At 45.3% G+C, this 21740-nt stretch overlaps 1 protein-coding gene across 4 annotated transcripts in view; it reads right to left on the bottom strand.

Annotated features, from left to right (window-relative positions):
* The window catches only part of ASTN2 (astrotactin 2), an 899407-nt gene that overhangs the window by 49485 nt on the left and 828182 nt on the right, over positions 1–21740 (bottom strand). For all 4 annotated transcript variants that reach the window (XM_068552572.1, XM_068552571.1, XM_068552573.1 and 1 more), the window contains one exon: positions 3811–3952. In XM_068552572.1, coding sequence (XP_068408673.1) covers positions 3811–3952 — 142 coding nt within the window. The remainder of the gene's footprint in view (positions 1–3810; positions 3953–21740) is intronic.

The following is a 21740-nucleotide window of genomic DNA, read 5'->3' as shown; positions in this document are numbered from 1 at the left end:
CGTGGAGTTTCTTACTTAATGCTCTTCCCTATAACTCTACGAGAATGGAAAGATTACCAGCCCCCCTTTCCCAGCGGGAGAAGCTGTTGCATAGAGCAGTGGAAAAATGACTTGCCCCAGGGCAGGTCGTGAGTACTCAGCAGAATCAGGATCTGCACCCAGCTCCGCTTGTCTCCAAAGCCTGCGCTCTTTCCACTGCCACACATGGCCTTTTTGGCCCAAGAAGAAGAAAACTAATTTTGGTAAGAAACAAGCAAGCAGAAAATGAAAACCCCCAAGAACTGACACCGGAACTATTTTAAAATTTGAGACCGAATCGGTCAGACTTCAGGGAAGGAGAGCCGCCAGTGGGATAAGAGACGGGTCCAAACAACACCCTGGCTCCTTGTCAGAGTGCCCAGGTCCCAGGGCCATTAATAAAATCGATTTCAAAAATAAAATAGAGAAGTGTTCAGAGTTAGGGATGACAGGCTCGTGACAAGCACATTTCCAGGACAGGAGAAGAAAGGATGTTCCTGCTTCAAGCGGTGGGAAGGAGATGGTGTGTGTGTGTGTGTGTGTGTGTGTGTGTGTGTGTGTGTGTGTGTGTGTGTGTGTGTGTGTGTGTGTGTGTGTGTGTGTGTGTGTGTGTGTGTGTGGCGCGTGTGTGTGTGTGGCGTGTGTGTGTGTGTGGTGCGTGTGTGTGTGTGGCGTGTGTGTGTGTGTGTGTGTGTGTGGCAGCGAGGAAAAGAAGAGGCGAGGGAAAGCGCTCATCACTTCTATCTAAAGGATGGCAGCTGATTTGTCAGCTCTAAGTGTTAATTGCTTTCAGGGTTCCATAAAACATTTCACTGCTTTCTACATAATGGGCCTGTGGGATTCCAGCCTGGCTAACGCCAAGTCCCCACAATGTCACCCAGAGACAGGGTTACTACTTGTGTCTCAGCAGACAGGAATCACCTGCCAGGGCTCGGTCCCTCTCTGCTAGATGCTGTCTCTCCCAGCAGTTGGAGAATGGAGGCGGAGGGAGTTGAAATTAATTATTACTACAGCAAGGGCAACAAGAGCAACGGTGATAACAGCTAACACTTCTCACTCTCCTACTGGGGGCTTGTGACAAAGTGAAGAACTTCTGTGCATTATGAGCTCATCAAACCTCTTGGGGTCCCAGTGAGCCAGACACCGTATTACCTACATATTCACAAAGGAGGAAACGGAGGCTGGAAGGTTGAGAAGCTCACTCAATGCCAAGCTGATAAAGCGCAGGGTGGAGATCTGAACCCAGCTCTGTCTGCCTCCAGTCTATGCCCTCAATGAGGGACAGAAGATCCAGAAGCCAGCCATAGGCAATCTTTCAAAAATGCTGTTTTCTTCATTTGATCATAGTCTTTAGGGTTGGAGAGGATCATACAGCTCATAATCTAGTCACATATTTGTGATTCATAGATGCAGTGACCCTAAAGCCCAAGGGGTTGGTGTCAGAGCTTACTGATTGAGAGGCTATAGACTCTTGCTCCCAAGATCTAAATACCAAATCATTATTGAAGGCCTGAGGTAAATGCTATCGCCTCTGTGAAGTTTGCCCACATGTCCCGCTGGAAGACACCTGATAGCATGTTGTATTTCTGGGATTCCATTCCTAGAGCTCTCACTGTCCCCAATTGATTTTGCCCTTCTGTATAAAATAAAACTTGGGCCCTAACATCTATGAGATAGTCAGTGGCAAAGCCAGAGTCAGAAGCCCTGATTTCCATCTTACGGTGATATTCCTGAGTTTGGTACGTGAACGCATTGGGTGTTACCAATGAGGCTGAATATGTCACACGTTCAAAAGAGCCCCATGGTCTTCAGAAAAGTCATGGTCTTCCAGAGGAAGTGGGGATAGGATGTGTTTTGGAGGTGAGGGAGATTTACAGATTGTGAAGGGGCTAATATTTACTGAGCACATACTTAGATACTATGCTAGGTTGCTCCTGGTTTAATTCTCATGCAACTCTGCAACCTGGGTTTTATTATTTCTCTTTTACTGAGGCTTATAGAGGTAAAGCGACTTATCTAAGGTTACACAACTAAATATGTCATAGCCGGATTTGAATCCACAGCCTGTGGTCTTCCCTACTACCATTAAGTTATAAGTTACCTGAGGATAGAAACTTTGTCTTAGGCACATTTATACTTGCATTCTAGCACAGTACCAAGACATAGGAGATCTTCAGACAATGTCTGCTGAATAAGTAAATGAGTTACAAATGAGTAAATAAAAATGTGAATGAATGAAAGAATCGATGAATAAATAAGTGAATGAATGATGGAGTATAAGAGTGAACAAATAGATGAATGGGATGGATCGATGGAGAGATGGAGAGATGGATGGATAAGTGAATGAATCAATGAATAAAAGAAAAAAATGAATGAGCTGAATAATTATTTGGTCAACAATGCCTACCTTATACCCTGAGAAAACCATAATTCAAAAAGAGTCATGTACCACAATGTTCATTGCAGCTCTATTTACAATAGCCAGGACATGGAAGCAACCTAAGTGTCCATCAACAGATGAATGGATAAAGAAGATGTAGCACATATATACAATGGCATATTACTCAGCCATAAAAAGAAACAAAATTGAGTCATTTGTAGTGAGGTGGATGGACCTAGAGTCTGTCATACAGAGTGAAGTAAGTCAGAAAGAGAAAACAAATACCGTATGCTAACACATATATATGGAATCGAAAAAAAAAAAATGGTTCTGAAGAACCCAGGGGCAGGGCAGGAATAAAGACGCAGATGTAGCAAATGGACTTGAGGACACGGGGAGGGGGAAGGGTAAGCTGGGACAAAGTGAGAGAGTGGCATGGACATACATATACACTATCAAACGTAAAATAGATAGCTAGTGGGAAGCAGCCGCATAGCACAGGGAGATCAGCTCGGTGCTTTGTGTCCACCCAGAGGGGTGGGGAGAGAGACACAAGAGGGAGGAGATATGGGGATATATGTACATGTATAGCTGATTCACTTTGTTATACAGCAGAAACCAACACACCATTGTAAAGCAATTATACTCCAATAAAGATGTTAAAAAGAAAAAAAAAAAAAAACAATGCCCACCTTGTCAACAACTGCAGCTTTCTAGATTAGTAAGGGAGGCGGCCTATGGTTTCATAATTAGAGAATGAAGAGAGCTGGTTGCTAGAACTGTATGTTATAGCTTATGATGGTTGCATCCGAATGTGGCAACACTCACTGAGTTGGGAAACAGAGAAAAAATGAGCCCCTTTTCCCTCTGAGATGAACAGATGAGTCTCAGAATGACTTCCTTTGCATCTCCAGAAATTTGGATGCAATGACTCTAATCTACTCTATGAAAGAGTGATGATGACACTATTACTAAGGGACTGGATGAATCTAATAAAAAAATTATATGTATACATACTACATATACGTATACACTTCTGATATGCTAATCTAACATTTTTCAGAGGAAATATCATGGAATTGAGAAAAGAACACCAGGCAGGGACTCCTGTCACAGCCTTCCTTGCTAACTTGCCACTTTCCCTCTTTGGGCTGCAGATTCTTCATCAGTAGGAGGGATGGTTTTAAGTTACTGGCCTCCACGGACCCTTTAGCACTAACCTTGTATGATTCTGTGACTCACTGTGGCCATACGTCTCCAATGGACACTTCTAAGCCTTAGCATATTAAGGTGCACACACAGAGTGGCCTATAAACCATTCGGCTGGCCTGAACAGATTACTCAAGCCTTGCCTCCCAGACTTAAAATTGTCCTGTCTGCTTCACGTTCCCCACACACAAAGTATGTCTTACTTGTAAAGACCGTCGGGCTCCAGACACTTGAAGATGACGGAGTAGATACTGACTTCAGGGACCTCTCCATGGCTTCGACCAGCTGCTACACAAGATGTACCCAGGCCAGAGAGTAAGTCATCGGCAAAACTCAGGAATTCTCCTGGAGGGAGACAAAGAAAGATGAGCTCCCCAGCTCAGGCCTTGGTGAGCAGACATTCCTGCTATTGTCCAAACCCATCAAATGTCTGGATACCATTATTAAGAGGATTAATGGACGGAACAAGCACAGGATACGAAAATGACACAGATCAGTGTCTACTCCTGATGACTCGTTTTTAAATTTATGCCTGAATTTTCTCAATTGTGAAGTGGAGATACTAATACCTACCTTTATAAGATTGTAGCAAAGCTCAAATGAGGTAAATTACTGTGTAATAAAAATGCATGAAAATGCAACAGGAGGACAGGGCTTTCTGTCTAGAATAACTATTCTGGCCTTGTCACTGCCACTAGCTTCCTCTTAACTCCTTAAGCAAGCCTCCTTGGAAATGCTGTTTCCTTCCTTGTACGATGAAGGAGTTGGACTAAGGATGTAAAATAGGTCTCATGTCATACGGTCACTCTTACGCACTGGTACTGGATTCAGGGAGTGTCATGTTGAGATGGGCAGAGACTGGTCCAGCTAAGGGGGAAAGAGTTCCATGACTGATTAGTGATGAAGGTCATGAGATAGGAAGGGACAACAGAAGAGAAAGTGCCCCGAACCCCATGATTCCTAAAAGTCAGTCTAGCCATTGGATTTTAGGAGGCTGCTGAAGTTTACTAGAAACAGAGCTAATAAAGAAGACGAGATGAAGACTAGAAAGAATAACTGAACATCTGGGATCTTGGGATCTAGTCTTAGCTTTGTGAAGCATTTGCTGTATAGCTTTGGAGAACTAAATTCCCATCTCTGTACTCTAGCTTTCTCCTCTGTAGAGTGAAGGTGCTAGAGTCACTGTTAGGATTTCTGACAAAATAAAATAACATAGATGTGCACAAAGATTAAGTTATGAGGGTAAACACTACGGTACTATTTAAACTAGCAAGCATTTTAAAACAACTAAATGTTCAATGATATCAAAACAGTAATATCAATTATAGTTCAATGATGCAATGGAATATTTTATAGCCATTAAAATAATATTGTGGAAAAATATGAAGTTATTTGAAAGGATATTCATGGCATAGTAAGTTTAAGAAGATAGGTTACACTATTACAGAATAATTTTTGGTGGACATTTTACACATATATCTATCTAGAAAAAGAAGGAATAAAATATAGCAAATGAATAATAGTGGCTTTGTCTGGAAAGTTAGATAATGGGTACTTTTTCTCTCTTATTTTTGCTTATCTCTCTTTTTTAAAATTATCTACAGGGAACATGTATTGCTTTTGTAGCAAGAAAAAAAAAATCAATAAAAATTACTTAAAAATAAATGAGCCAGACTAAATGGCCTCTAAGTTCCTTTCCAGTTCTAAAACAGGATGATTTTAGAGGCATGTGAGGTATTGTATACCACACGATATGAAATGATATGAGGCCTCCCAACTGTTGATTCCTTGTTCTTCTTCATGCCTGATATGGAGGGCCTTGCAGTCTCTCCTCGCTTAGATTCTCGGTAATAAACAGGAGGAGAACATCTGTTAACTATCTTCTCTCTACTTGGGATTAAGGACAATCCAACGTGATGGTACCATCATGAAACAATAATGTTGGCCGAGTGTCTGAGAAGACACGATGCTTCTCTACCAGGGAACTGAGTGGACAGAATTCACAGATCACTTCCTTTTGGTCTTGTAAAGAAGGGTTTCATCCTTCACTCACAAGTGAACCATGTGACATGTGTCTGACTGAACTGTCTACATGGCCCTGGGATTCAGACGGACAACAGTTCTAAAACGTATTTGTCCCTATGGTCCAACAAAGCAGATCTGATGAGTAGCGTTTTTTGTTTTCTGCTTTTTACAAAGACAGTTCATAGACTCGATATGTAGATGCCAGAACAAGTGTCTGGATCAGGCTAATGTCAGTGACATGCAAGTTCAGCTGCTATTGCCAGGCAGACTTGGGACTGAATTTGAGTTCTCCCATTTATTACAAGTCCCTTAACTTCTCAAGTCTCAGTTTTCCTTTCTGTAGCAAGGGGTCAATGACTCTTTTATGGGTCTGGAATCTAGAAAGAAATGCTGAGTCCAGGAAGAAAGTCTGTCTAGAACCAGAGGTTTTGCTGTTAAAAAATGAAGAGGTAAATTTAATGTTTCTTTTTTTTTTTTAAAGGTTGTAAGTTTCATCTTTTTTTTTTTTTTAAATTATTAGCACCTTTAATTATTATTTGTTTATTTTTTTGGCTGTGTTGGGTCTTCGTTTCTGTGCGAGGGCTTCCTCTAGTTGTGGCAAGCGGGCGCCACTCTTCATCGCGTTGCGCGGGCCTCTCACTATCGCGGCCTCTCCTGTTGCGGAGCACAGGCTCCAGACGCGCAGGCTCAGCAGTTGTGGCTCACGGGTCTAGTTGCTCCGCGGCACGTGGGATCTTCCCAGACCAGGGCTCGAACCCGTGTCCCCTGCATTAGCAGGCAGATTCTCAACCACTGCGCCACCAGGGAAGCCCAATGTTTCTTTTATCTCAATTTTTGGCATCCCTATTTCTTCTATAGGCCTCTTATGTCAAGCTTCTTCCATAGTAAAATCATAAACCAACAATGTCTTCCAATAGGTATCAAAGCAGAATAATGTATGGGGTGAAAAATAAAGGAGAAAAAACATGGGACTATTCACTGGATGGAGTGAGGGCTTTGTTTCTCTTGGTTTTTCACGATTCCACATCTGGCTGCTTGCATTTGTTTTCTTTGAGCTTGGATACATGTCTGTCTGCTTTTCAGTTTGTTTCCAGATAGCCATTGAAAGAGTTGGCCCTTCGTGAGGGAATTCAGTATGCCTGTGGCCTGTATTAATCGACTGTCTTCAAGCCAAAAGATGGTTGACATTCATTTTCAAATGGACATAGTTTTCCAGATATTTCCATGCATTTCAGAATAATTTAGACCACGGATAAAAGCCCCATAAATATGTCTGGTCAGTAAGACTGGCACACAGTTCTAAGGTTTATAATAGGTTTAGTTCAAGTGAAGAAACTGGATAATGTAGAGTATATCAATAGTCATATCAAGCACATTATAAGGATATTTAGTGTCCAATTCTGTTTGGGACTGTATATACATAATAACCTTCAAATGAAAAGAGTTAATATGAAGGAAACTGATATTTTAGTAGCAACTTTTGTTTTTCCCATTTAATCCTCACAACATTCAATCTTAATGAGTTAAATGTTAGTATCTCTGTTATAAAGCTGAAGTTAAGCTCACAAATTTAGGAAGAGACAGAGCTGAGATTTGAACCCATTATCATCCTAATTCCAAAGCCATACTTTTTCTTTTATGTTATGCTGCCTCCTAGAGAATGTTTAAAAAAAACGATAGTGTTAGAAAGGGAACTTTCTCAATTCTTTTCAATTTGAGATTGAATTCATGCCACTCTCTTAGCTCTATGGGCTTGGGAAATGAAACAATAAAAGACCTTCTACAGCTTGTAATCTGACAACAGGAAGGGTTGTTAAATACAGACCCATACAGTGAATTGTAAGATTGCTTGTTTTGGCACTCTATTCCAGAAGGTTTAAATGCAACCTAGAAGGGGACAGGTGAATGCAGCGACCCTCACTGTCTTTCCTTTCCTAGCGGAGGGGGAACTAAGAAAGGCCTGGGGGCTTCTCCATGTACAAAGGTGAACCAGTGCAATTCAACACATGTATTGTGGTTCCACAGTACACCATGTTCCACGCAGCACTATAATTGAATGAACAATAATAAAGTGCAGTGGTTAAGAGGTTGGGCTCTGCATTTACACTGTCTAGAATTAAATCCTGGTACATCCCCACTTACAGCTTGCTTTAGACAGGTTCCTTGACTCTCTACAGCTATTTTATCATATGTTAAATGGGTATAATAATGCTATCTAATATATATTGTTTACAAATAACAGCTATTTGTAATTATTAGCACAATGTCTGGTATACAGTAAGAGCTCAAAAAATATATCAGCTATCATTATTGTTTTTGTTATTATTGTGTCATCATAACAGAGGAGATATAAGGACCCTTAGAGATTATTTTTATCCAAATTGTTCCTTTTCCAGGTGATGAAAGTAAAGTCCAGATAAAGAAAGTGGCATGTCTGTGGCCATACACAAAGTGGAAGGTAGACTTGGAACAAAACTTGGACTCTTAACTCCTATGGCCTGTGAGATAATTCATATCAGCCAGCGCACTGAGATAAAATCACTGAGAACTGAAGAGCTTCCAAAGCTGCCCCAGGAGCCTGTGCTCCTCAATTTGTGACCAACTTTATTCAACACGAATGTGAGCTTTATTTACTGGACACTTACTATGTGCCGGGCACTGTATGTACATGGTACACAGCTCTACCCTGTCATCTTCTTAAACTTGAAATCTCTGAGAAAGACAGAACGCCCGGGAGAGACAGAAGACGTTCAATAGGCTTCACACATGTAATAAATTCTAACAGTGGCTTGAGAATTAGAATATTTAGAACTCTGGGGATAAGAAGAAATGGCAGATATGGTGGGTGCTGAAGTCTGTCTCCTCTATACCTATACTAACCTTCAACCAGATCAACTCCAGTTTGATCTAATTTATATACTAATAGTCCATGTTTTATTTAGGTTGAAAATAAAAACTGTTTTAAAAATCTCAGCTTAAAAGTTTTATTGCTTAAAATATTTGAATCCTAAAACTCTGCCACATTCCCTGATAGAGATATAGAGGCTCAGGAATGTTACACCCCCATTCAAGGCTTCGAAGCTACTCCCAGGCAGAGGCCAGAACCCAAATCCAGCTCTTCTGCCTCTGAGCGCCATGCGCCTTCCACTAGGACACTCTGCCCAGGCCACTTCTGTCTCCTCCTCTCTAGGAAGTCGTTATGGCGGCATGGCAGAACCCTCCTGGACCCAGGCTGCTACTGCCGCCTCGCCCATGCCTGTCCAAGACTCTAACATTCTTTTTCTGTTTTTCTTTCCTTGAAAACAGATAGGGAGTTGGGAGTCGCTGTACAGGAATGCGCCTGTTCCCCATTATGGCTCTTCTGGGGCTGTAACCCGAGTGGGCTTGGGCCAGACCCTCACACACATTTCTTTATCCACTCAGACTCGAGCCTTGCTCTCATTACCATCCACAGAAAAGGTCAATCACAATTCTGCTGAAGCTACAGAACCAACCCAGCAAAGCACAGAGCGATTTTTCTACAGGCCCCACCCCCTGCCTCAATTCTCTCTCTCTCCCTCCCCTTTCATCACTCCCTCCATCCTCTTCCTCCTTGTTTTCCCTCTCCTTCTCCTCTCTCTCCCTCTCTCTTTCTCTCTCCCTCTCTCTCTCTCTCTCTCCCTCTCTCTCTCTCTCGCTTCTGATCGAGTTGAGGTCACAGTCAAAGCTGGCCACAAGAGCAAATTGAAAACAGGTTGGGAGAAAAGCAGCAAAGAAATTCCAAAATGGAAGGGGCCAGAGCAGTGAGTTATTTAGCCCAGGTGGGGAGAAAGGTCCCTGCTTGGGACTCCACACTCTTTTCAAGAAACACCAAGGGGATTTAGAGCTACTCTGGGCCTGGCCTCTCTCTAACCTACAGATGCTCTTTGCTGCAGTGCCCAGGGAGAGGCAGGGCTCTGCATTTCCCCACCTTTCCTTTACTTGGACAAATGTAGAAATTCATTCTGAGACCTTGTCAGTGACAAAATGCATCTCTGAGGGCCTCACACCATTCAGCTGCAGTTGGTTCACTTCTTCCAAAACAATGTTATTTTAAATCGGAAGAACCAGTGTGTGACGATTCTCACATTCATTGAGAGAGGCAGTATGAGATACGAAAAAGAGAGTGTGTTTGGGGGGCAGATGACACCCGGTTTTGAAGCCAGGCTCCAACACTTATGAACTATATTACATAGGGATGGATGATTAAACTCTGAGAGACCACTTCTTCATCTGGAAAGCAGATGATCAGAGAACCGGGCAAGGAGTAAGTAATAGATGCAGTATACCTGCTACATGAATGGTTTACCAATGTTAGCGCTCCCTCGCCCCTGCTGCCTCATCCCCATCATGTCTCATCAGTTTGCCTGTTGGCAAAATTTTTAGTGGTCAAATTCAGCTGCTTTTAGAAACATTACATAATACCTAACTCCCTAAAACCTTCCCTATTTTTTGCAAAATGAAGTAATTTTAAAAAGAAGGAAGGAAGAAAGGTAGGCAGTCAAGGAGAGAGGGGAAGAAAATGTTTATTTAGCTCTTATTACATGGCATCAGCAGGGCTAGACATTTTTACTTAATTATCTTGATTAAACATTCAAAGCAATCCTGTCTTGATTAATATTCAATACAACCTAATGAATTAGGTTAATTGTACGTTTACAAATGAGGGATTAGGTTCAAAGAAGGTTAAATGCCTTGCCTAACAAGATCCACCAAGGAAGAATGGTAGAGAAAAGGCAAGAACCAGGACATTCGTCATCCAAAGCCTGTGGTTTTCCTACTACACATTTGCCTACAGACTGTAAGATGCTTTTGGTGAGAGTTGTATTTTGGTTACCTCTGTGTCGCCAGTACCCAGCATAGGGCTGGCCATGCAGGTATTTGCGGAATTCTGTGAAACCAAACTTCAGAGGTTGAAGCCTGGATCCACACTCATCTCCCCAACACTAGCACTTGTCATTAGAACTTTCCTTTGGGAAATCAGGCTGCCTCCTGCATGATCTCTTTCAGGAGTGCATAGGACTCCCGTGGTACCGGAGAGAAGGGACTGCCAAAGACGTAAGGGATCCAAAAAAGGCCATGGCGGTCTAGCAGATATCTACTGAGAGCCCCTATATGCCTGTGTTGTGCTAAGGGACTTCTGGCACATCCTCATACAAGCCCTCAGGTGGACATCTGTAGGTTTGACCTGCTCTAAAATCTGTCTCCTTCCACTTATAGCATGCCGGTTTTCCACCAGGGAGCCAGCTCTCCCCCAATTTCAGTCTATATGATTTAGGTGGAGCTATGGCCTCCTGCCTCCTTCAGAGATGGGCATGTGATCAATGGCATGATATGCCATACCAGAGACCAGCAAGAGATGAACAAGTGACCCAGGCCTGATCAATCAGACTAACATCTGGGACAGAGACCAAGTCCTGATGACATCACTTGAAGCCTTGGATCAGCTGTGTCTGAAGCTAGATATACCCTTGGATATTTCAAATACATGACTCAGTATTTTCCCTTTTCTGCCAAAGCTAGTTTCTATTTGTTTTCCGTTACTTGCAACCAGGAGTCCTACCAGATACAAATCCTATGAGGTAGATTTTGTGATTGCCATTTTATAAATGAAAAACAAACAAAAAAAAAAGGTCACAGGTCTTAAGCAAGTTGCCCAAGGTCACACTCCATCTAAATAACAAGGCTGGACCTCAAATCCAGAGCTGTCAGATGCCAACACCGGAGCCTTTCCCGTCATAAAACACTGCCTAGGGCAGAGGATAAAAGGATTCTATTATTCAACAAATCACCGAGTTATCTCCAGTGTCCTGCTTCCTCTGGCCCTGTCTTCCGACCTCACTGCCTGTGCTCCCTCCCTCTCTCCCTCCCTCCAGCCAGGCTGGTACCCCTCCTCCTCTAATATGCAGACCATGCTCCTAACACAGGGCCTTTGCACCTGTGGTCTCCATGCCTGGACAGTTCCTCCCCATGGCTTTGCATGATTCACTCCCTCTCCTTAGCCAGATCACTGCTTAAACGTCACTTCCTCAGAAAGGCCTTCTCCAGCTACTCAATCTAATCCAATCCCTCTCTATCCCCTATTTCACTTCATAAAACGTATCGTTCTCTCTTATACTGATGAATTACTGGACTGCCTGCATCCCGCCCTGTAAGCCCCCTGATGAAGAGACTTTCTTCACTTAGCAAGCTGCCTACACACAGCGTGTTCTCCATAAATACTTGTCTAGGGAATGAGTGTATTTACTCTGTACTGTAAAAAGAGCTGAGGGCTGTGAACGCAACATGAAGAAGAATGTCTTAGTTTGCATTCCCTGGAGAGCAAAGCCTAAGAGAAGGGCTTGGGTGCAGATGGTTTATTTAGAAGGTGGCTCCAAGAAGCAGGCATGGGGAAATGGGAAGAATGAGGTAGGGAAGAGGAACAGTCAACACAGAGGTGCATCACTAAATCTGCCGCTGTGAGTCATGGGGGCTCGATCCTACTGCGACCTTCTGAGGAGTGAACGGGATGTCTCCCCAGAACTGTTCGGCTGAAAGTTGGGGGGCTGGAGCACATATCCGCCGATGATTCCTGATGGCCATTGGTGGAGAGCCTCCCCGGGAGAGTGAATTTCCCCATACGTTTTTTTTACTGCGGCTTGCCCCCAGGCCTAGGGAGCTCAGTCTCATACAAGGCCATGGCACAGAAAGTACAAGTGTGCATTTGAGGTCACTGGCAGCACAAGGTGAGCCTGGGTGTGCACCACAGTTGCAGCTGAAATAACCCTGGGCCGAGAGGCTATGTCACTGCCCCAGTGGCATCTGCTACAAAGACGCAATCTCTGCCTTTGAGGAACTGATAGAAAGATCCACGGATGAGCCTTCCTCAGTGAGGTCTAGGATAGACCCGATAGCTCCACTGCTGAAACAGTCCACAGTTACCGAACACCCACTCCACGCCAGGGAGAGGACTGGGCACCGCAGACACAGTCCTGAGCCGCACAGGCAAAGCCCCCTCCCTGGGGGTGCTCACAGCTAAACAAGGCAGAACTGCAATGGCCGCTTTCGTGAGCAACCCTCCAAAGAGTCTTGCAACTTATTATTAATACAGAATTTAATAATATTAACCTCAGCATTAATATGCAGTTGGCTAATAGAGCCTGCCCTTTTCTACAGTTGGATTCAGTAGGGCCGCAAAAGCCCTCGTCATCCCCACCATCTTGAGGACAAATGACGCTAATACATTTGGCTAGACTGGGTGTTGCTAACGTGTGTGAGGAGAGCCGGTCTGGGGACCGGACTGCGGAAGAGGAAGGGCGTGGAAGGAGAGCCAGGCCCCCCATCCCCCTCGCCATCACTCTTTGAGGACCACAGTGTGTGTTCACTGCCGTCACAGCACTCATCCACGGAGGGCTTTCTTTCCTTTCTTTCCTAAATCATATCCCTAAACATTACATTGTTGTGAAGCGGAAAGAACCAACTGTACACGATGTGCTTCTCATCAGACTCTTGGTTCCTCTAACACATCCTACTTTCTCCAGGCCCCAGTCTTCATTCAGCGTCTCCCTCTCTGGGCAAAAAGGCAGAAAACTTGTGTGCTGACGGTGGGCCCTAATAGCCCCTCTGACCGCAGTTGTGATGAAACAGCATATAATCTGGCAGAGCTGGGTTCTTATTCACATTTTGTCAAGAGGAGAAGAGAGGCTCAGAGTTGGGGCACACTGCCCAGCCACACAGCTAGTACACAGCGAGCCTGGGACTTGAACCCGGGCTGATCCGGTGCCAGAGCCTGTGGTTTTTCCACCACAACACGCACTTCCTAATTGTTCTATCTCTGTGGGCCTCAGTCTTGTCGTCTCTAAAAGGAGGATGTCAGCATCTACTCTGCAAGGGGCTCATGAGGAGTGAATTCAATTAAGTCCATTAAAAATATATATATATATGTGCCTTATAATCGGCAAAGAGTGATGCGCCTGTTGTTAGGGGAAATCCACAGAGTGTAGGTAAGACGATTAAAACGTCAGGTGGGTGCTTCTGGAGTTAGAAGGAGGGAGAAGAGACCGTCCTTTGGGGGGTAATGAGGTACGCCGGTGTTCAGCCCCAAGGACGCACCAGGGAAAACAAAGTGTGAGGACGAAGGACCTTTATGAGCCCAAAAACATAACCGCCGGTGACAGAGCAAAGAAGAAAGGGGCCAGGGGAATGAGGATGCTATAGGGCAGGGAAATCTAGGGCTAGCTCCCTGGGATTGGAGCTTCCAAACTCTTCTCAGCTCTGGAGAACTGGCTTCTCTTCCTTGATTTCAGCTGAAGTTCCACATCCTCAGAGCCTTCTGTACCACCCTGTCTGAAGGAAACCCATACTGCCCATTCTCAGTTATGCCTCATCATAGAACTTGTGATTTTCTTCTGAGCACTAGTGACAAGCTAGTTACTATGGTTGTTTGCTTTCCTCTTTATTTTCATTTGATTACGAAAATGTTAGCTCCACGAGTTCAGGAGCCTTGTCCATCTTGTTCGTTGTCTCCTCAGTGGCTGGCAGAGTCTGGGGGACACAGCAGCCATTCACTAAAGATCCACTGACTGAATCGGGGGCAGGTGAGGCTGGAGAAGAAAGTAACTAATGACTCAGCTAGGCTTTGTAAATGTGTTGAGACAACTTAAGTTTTCGCTCATACCCAATATCTTTCTGAAAGCTTCCCTTGGTCACCCCTCCATCCAGCAAGAGTCAGACTCCTACTCTGGGCTCCCACGGTGTGGCCTTGCTTCCCACCATTGTGGCCCTTAACCCACTGTCCTGCGATCACCTACTCAGTGTCTCCCTCCCCTGTGGACTGGGAGGACCTATGGAAAGGGACCTGCCTTATTCACCATCTGAGCCCTGCGGTGGGCACGCAAAATAAGCAAGTTGATGAACAAGCAGGATGAAGGCCCACGAGGGGAGCAGTGCGCTAGGGCTTCCTCATGCAACAGCCTTTGAATTGTGTCAGAAAGAGCAATCCCATGGGGCCAGCAGACCTTGTGTGAAAAGGCCCTGAATCCAGAGTAAGAGGACACAGGCTGCACCCCTGCCTCTCTGTGAGACTCTGTACAAATCACTTCATCTCTCTCTGCCAATGCAAATGGCCATGATAGAAGCAAAGGGCATCAAGCACCCTCCCATCCCTTACCTGATCTGATCTTGCAGCTAACCCCAGCGTTGTGACCCTTTTATTTTCCTCTATATGGGCCTATCACTTTGCTTCCTCAGTCTTAGATTCCTTGAGCTCTTTGTCTAGTTGTCAGCCCGCGACACACACCTCAGGAAATTTCCCTCATTAATATTACTCCTCTTGATCTCTGCCCAACCCTGGCATTTCTATGCAGCCAAGCCCTCTGCTGCATCACCTCAGCGTCCACACTGGCTGTCCATGATCCCTTTGATTCTTATCTCTGCAACGAGAAATGGCTTTCTCTTCCTACAGCCCTCTCCTTTGTAAAGCCCTTTACAGTTTGCATTGCATGCCCCGGCCTCCGCGTCATATTTAAGCTTCACAAATGCTCGGTGAGGTGGGCAAGATAAGATGGAAGTGAAAAATCACATTCTACGAAAGGGGAAACTGAAGCTCGGGAAAGAGGTACTGGGGCTGGAGCACACATTTCCTGACTCCTGATCTAGTGCATTAGCAGCTGTACCACGTGCTCTTGTCTCTTCATCCAGACTGTGAGCCCAACCACGACTAACACAGCTTCAGAGCCACGCTCTGAAGTACATTTATGAGGCACTCACCCTTACTGAGCCCTCCACATGTTACTGACTTAGACTATTATATTCACTGAGACACCAGCATCAAATACTGGGTGGCGGGAAAGTAGCAGAAAAGGCAGTATTGTGCTCAGTCTTGGGTTTAAAAACTGACTTTGCTAAATGACTCTTCCAAGCAAGTTACTTAATTTCTCTAAGCCTCATTTTCTTCATCTGTAAAATGGATGTGAAAATGCCTATATTAAAGGAATCAATGGAATCATACTGAGAATTAATTTAGACAATTAGCACAGTGCCTGGCACATGGTAAACATTCAACAAATGGCAGCTTTACTGTTATTACTGTTATGAAAAACACCAATTCACAGAACATTTCATATGGGGTAAGTAGAGAAGAGAAATTCAACAATCCAAGGAGGGGCTTCCCTGGTGGCGCAGTGGTTGAGAGTCTGCCTGCCAATGCAGGGGACACAGGTTCGAGCCCTGGTCTGGGAGGATCCTACGTGCCACAGAGCAACTAGGCCCGTGAGCCACAACTACTGAGCCTGCGTGTCTGGAGCCTGTGCTGCGCAACAAGAGAGGCCGCGATAGTGAGAGGCCCGCGCATCGCGATGAAGAGTGGCCCCCGCTCGCCGCAACTACAGAAAGCCCTCCCACAGAAACGAAGACCCAACACTGTCAAAAATAAAAACAAAACAAAACAAAACAAAAAAACAATCCAGGAAAAGTGAATTATCCTCATGAATTTAGTACCTCTTGCTCCTCCCAGACCAGAACTGCACAAACTATGTGCCCAGAGATTAAAAACTGCTGAATGCCCAAAACTTCTCCCCTTTTCTAAATATAAGCCTCAAAGCCTGGGGTGAGCAGATAGTTGGGGTATCTTCAGTAGATAAGGGAGCCTCTGCTTGTCTTTCTTCTTTCCCCCTGCGGGGAAATGTAAGCTTCAAACCCAGTCTGACCAGGACCCTCCAAAGGTGGCCTCAGGGGTACCCCATCGAGGCACCAGGGAGGACTGGAGATCCCGAGTCCATTCCATTACCCAACCCGCTTCCTCGCCACCCTCACGCATGCACCCTGCTCTCCTCATCCCATCCCTGCGCTCAGGCCCCACAGCGGGGAGCATCCAGGAGGGTGGAGAGAAGGCCAGCAAAGATGAGTCAGGTTTTCCGGTTGTGCGAGCAACACCATTCCACCAGGCTGAGGTGCATCACTGAGAAGGAGGTGGGACCTGGGAGGTGGCAGAAGGAGGTAGATGTCCAAATGAGAGAGACAGACAGACAGACACAGACAGAGAGAAAAAGACAGAGACACACACACACAGAGAAGGAAATAGGGAGGAATAGAGAAGGGCAGTCAGAGAGAACCACAGCCAGGAAATACTAAGAGACAAAGAGACTGACGTAGAAACAGACAGCGGTAGAAAGGAATAGAGAGAGAAAAAGGGAGAGAGAGTCATAGACGGGAAGAGAGGGTTGGAGAAAGACAGATACAGGTAGAGACCAAAACAGAGGGGAATGGAGACAGAAGGAGGCCAAGATTAAGAGAAACGCGGAGGAAGGGAGGAAGGCATAAAGGGAGGGAGGAAGGAAACTACCCAAGAAGAGAACAGGACAAGACAAAGAAAGAAACAGCAGGGGCAGAGGCAGAGAGAGATGTGGGGAGCGAGCGAGCTGGACGTTGAGGTCCAGCAATGCAAGACGAGGAGCGAGTACGCGTGGCTCCCCCAGGGCTGGCTAGCGCCCCTTCTCCTCTTCCCATTCTCCACGGCCTGACCCAACGCCCTGACACAGGACACAGACCCTGGCCCAGAGGGCGGACACTGCTCCCTCCCCTTTTCAGCTCTGGACCCCGAACCAAGACAGCCAAAGACCCTATTTACCCACAGCCTGACTGGAGGAGGGCCTTGGGGTCCCTCTTAAACCCCACGGGGAGAGGTGACTTTCTGAAGAGGCTCAGAGGCCAGAAGTGCTTCCACCAGAAATAGGTACCCTTGAGCATTTGATCAGGGCAACTTTAGTGACCTCTGGTTCCACCTACCCCAGGGGAAATGATCTGGAAGGTGAAGAAGGGAGAACGAGTAGGCAATAGCCATGCTCATCTAAATCCCCTCTTCTATCCCTCCCACACACAGATTTTTTTTTTCACTCTCTATTGAAATGACTCCCTGGCCTCCCCATTTATATTAAAATTTTCCTTTAAATAGAGAAGGGGAAATGAGTCCTCTCTTCAATCCACAATGAAAGCTATAAGATGGTTTTCAAGCTTGGAAAATTTGGCTGGTCAGTTTTTCCTACTGTTTAATACATGCCTTAGGTTACACTGAATGGGTAAACACAGTTTATAAGTGACTAACTCATACCTAACTCTACAAGTTTATAGCCATATATATATAATATATTGTAATATATATAAAGTCTATTATACATATATACCACCTGCATTTATATAGCATACATAAAATGTATCTGTATATATGCATGTGTGCATATATACACACAATACACATATATTTATATGTACACACATAAACACACACACATATCAATACGAATACACGTGCATGTGTGTATAAACAATCCCTCAAATTTGTACAGCTCCTTAGGGTTTACAAAGCCCTCTCTTTCTCTCGTTTGATCCTTACAACAACCCTGGGAGGTAGACAGGGTAGGATGATCGCCCCCAGTTTACTGGTACCTGTGGTTAAGGCGAAGGCTCCAGGGACCCTCAGGTCTCGAAGCGGTCACAGTTCCCCTCTCCACAGTCATGCAGACTGATTTCATGAGCACAGGTCGGGCAGTGCCCACTTCTGGACCTGAAAGGACGCAAAGCCAAGGGAAGCCTGAGGCATCACCTGTTTCAGGGCTTCATTTTACAGACTGGAGGACTGAAGCTCAGAGAGTCGATGCTAACCTATACGGTGCCTCTGTGCAAATTAGAAAAAAACAAGCATCCCTTCCTTAAGACACCTTCCTTCTATGTATCTGAAAATTGCCTTAGCATTCTGATTTCTTAGAACAAGACACTTGATCAATCATTAATACGTGTCCACAATGTCTACAATTGGAATGGTGAGCTTTTACATGTGGTAGCATTCTGCACTGTAAAACTTGTACAACTGTATGTGGCATTCCTAGGAGTGAGCTCGGCCAAGGTCAGCGCAGAGAGGAGGGCAGGAGAGAGGGTTGGGAAGGTCAGATGAGGAGGGACCAACCTGGATTGCTGGGGTCCAAGAAGACAACTCATTTCACTTAAAGCTTAACAGGAGAATGATAATAACTAGTGTTTATTAAGCACTTAATCATGTCTGGTGCTTGCAGTAACCCTTGAGAGTAGGACATATGTCTAACCATTGCTTGCATTTCTTCCATGCCTTCTCAACTAATATTAATAATAAATATTATTCACCATCTTTTAGGTACTATGCTTAATATTTCATGCACTTCAGCTCATTTCAGCTTCACAAGAACCAAAGCTATTTCCCCACATTTCAGATGAAGATATCAAGACTCACAGAGGTGTAGTAACTCACAGAGGTGGCCAAGGTCACGTGGCAAATTGTGTGGCTGAGATTTGGGTTTTATAAGGAAAGGATAGAGGTAGAGATGTCGTCACATGTTGCATCCTCTGAAGATAACTGAAATGCTTTCCACACTCAGTCACTACTGATCATCCTAGCACACCAGACCCTACTTTGTATATAGGGCATCAATATCCAGCAAAGGGAAGGGATTTGCCTCAAGTCATATCACATGAAGCAGCAGCCAAGAATGATAGCAGCAAAAAAAAAAAAAAAAAAAAAGAATGAAAGCAGCTCTCTGACTTCTCATTCTGTGTGTTTTCCAGTGTCCAACAGTCTACCCATTCCTTCAATCACATTGAGGCTGCTGATGAATGGAGCCATCTGGATTCATGGAGTGTCTGCTCTGCGGACACTATAGTGGCTCCAACTCAGCTTTTCCCTGGTAACTAGCTTGCCTCCTTGTTTCCACCTCTCCCTCACCAATGATGCAAATGGATATGAAGAGTCATCAGAAATATAAAAGGGAAGAAAGGAAGGAAGGAAGGAAGGAAGGAAGGAAGGAAGGGAGGGAGGGAGGGAAGGAGAGAGGGAGGGAAAGGAAAGGCAAAACAAAATCAATGGCAGAAGTCTGCTGCTACAGGCAAAGAAAGCACTGTGTTTGGACACCAACAGAACTGGGTTTCCTGCCTTCAGCATCCTCTTGTATAAATGGGAATAAGTACTCCCACTTTGATGGAATGTTTTAAGGAATTAATGTGATGTAAAGTGTCTGGCCCAATGCTTGCCCTTGACGTATAAAATATGTTTCCAAGGCAAGGAGAAGTGGCTCTCGGCTAGGGGCACTCATATTGGGCTAGAACTTTACAATGTACGTGTCATCTCATATCCATCAACTCCTTACCATGGTCTGTAAGACCTAAGTGGTCCAGGGCCGCACTACTGCTGCAGCTACAGCCCCTTGCCCTCTCCGTTGGCTGACTCTACTTCAATGACTCTGAAGTCATGTCATCAGAGAGGTATTCCCTGATCACCTTAACAAAAATGGCATCCCCCAGCCTCCATCCCCAACTCCTGCTTTCTTTTATCTATTATTTTATCATCATCCCCCCTTCTCCCACTTCATGATAGGGAGGCAATTGTTGTTGTTCAGTGCCATGTCCTCAGCTTCTAGAATAGTGTTTGGTACACAGTAGGTGTTCAACAAGTGTGTACTGAATGAACTCATGGTTCCTCACAAAACACCAAGAGGCTAGCCAAGCTGGCATTCTGATTCCCATTTTACACATTAATAAACTGAGGCCTGGGGATGTGAAGAAACTTCTCCAAAGGCCTCCCACTGGTAAATGACAGAGGAGGGACTGGCAAGCTGAGCTGTCAGACTTAAATCCAAAGTCATTTCTATCCAACCAAGTTGTATTTCCCATTACCGCTCCCCTTCACCTCCAAGTAAACCCTGGGGAGTGGTGTTACTTGGGATTCTGTTGCTTAGGTGATGTCGCAGGAGATGGAGGTGCGAGGAGTGATTTCCCCGTGTGTTCTCCACCCAGACATGGGCCTTGCCAGCGCCATCCTGTAGACAAACCAGAGCACTGGTGCTCGGCTGGGAGCAGGCAGCAAAGCATCCGTGTTGCAGACCAGCCAGCAGCAGCCAAGTGGAGGACGGGATGGTATCAAGTTGGGAGAATGTGGGAAGAGGGCAGGCAGGGATTGCTGTAGCCTCTGCAAGGCTCCAGAGAGCCAGGCAGGAGAAAGCCAATTACCCTTTCAGAGCAATTTCCGCTCTATAAAGAGGTGACGACTTACTTCATCGCCCCGAGGTTTCCACTTGCCTCCTGGGGATGGCCAAGTCCGACATGGAAGGGAGGGACTCATGGACTCCTCAGTTCCCTAGAGAGGAAAAGAACCTGGGCTTGGACTTGGGCTGTGCTTTGACTTCCTTTGTGACTCACCTGCCCTCTCTGGATGTCAGTTCTCTCGTCTATTAAAATAATTCTTGGGCCTAGAGGAACTCTGGGGATTGGTCTGGGGGAGATGGTGTCGAGAAAAACATGTGCCATGTCACGTGCCCATGCAACAGGCTGGCACTGTGCTTGGTGCTCCACGTACGTGATTGCTTTAATCCTCACAGAAACATGTGAAGCTGGCATTATTATGCTTATTTTTCAATTGAAGAAATGGACGTACAAGATCAACAACTCATACAGATGGTGAACAACCACGTTGGGATCAGAACCAAGGGCTATCCAGGCTCTAAATAAGATGTCCCCTTCAAATGCAGAGTTGGGGTATTGTCATTTGACAGCCTCAGAGTCAGAGCCAGGTCCCTTAGGGACCACTGAAGTGAATCTTCCATTTCCCAGATGGAGAAGTAGGCACAGAAAGGAAAATGAGTTGCCTGAGGTCACACAGCAGGCTCAAAGCAGAGTCAGATGAGTTCAGGGAGGAAGCATTAGACACTGGCTACATGGTGGCGGTACTGACACAGGCACCACCTTCATCATCTCACCCAGCTCTACAACCTGCAGGAGTTTCACCATGCTCCACTCTCTCTTCTAGAACTTCAGTGCCCTTTCAACAGGACCAGTCAACAGACTGTGCGGTAGGGGGGTGTGTGCGTGTGCGTGTGCGTGTGCGCGTGCACGTGCGTGGTAAAGACACCCACTGGGAAGTCCTCCTCCATGAAGGCATCACTGACGCCCTTGCCCACATGCATCATAGCACTTTACAGTTTACGGGGGCACTTTCCTTTTCTTTCTTTCTTTTGATCCTTACAGCAACACTTCTGAGCAGATGATCTTACTTTCACTTTGTAGATAAGGAAAGCTGAGGATCAGAAAAAGGAGT

The sequence above is a fragment of the Eschrichtius robustus genome, chromosome 10 (genome assembly GCF_028021215.1).
Source record: "Eschrichtius robustus isolate mEscRob2 chromosome 10, mEscRob2.pri, whole genome shotgun sequence".
Lineage (NCBI taxonomy): Eukaryota > Metazoa > Chordata > Mammalia > Artiodactyla > Eschrichtiidae > Eschrichtius > Eschrichtius robustus.
Note: the sequence above shows the minus strand (reverse complement) of the source record. Positions and strands in the feature narration are given on the sequence as shown.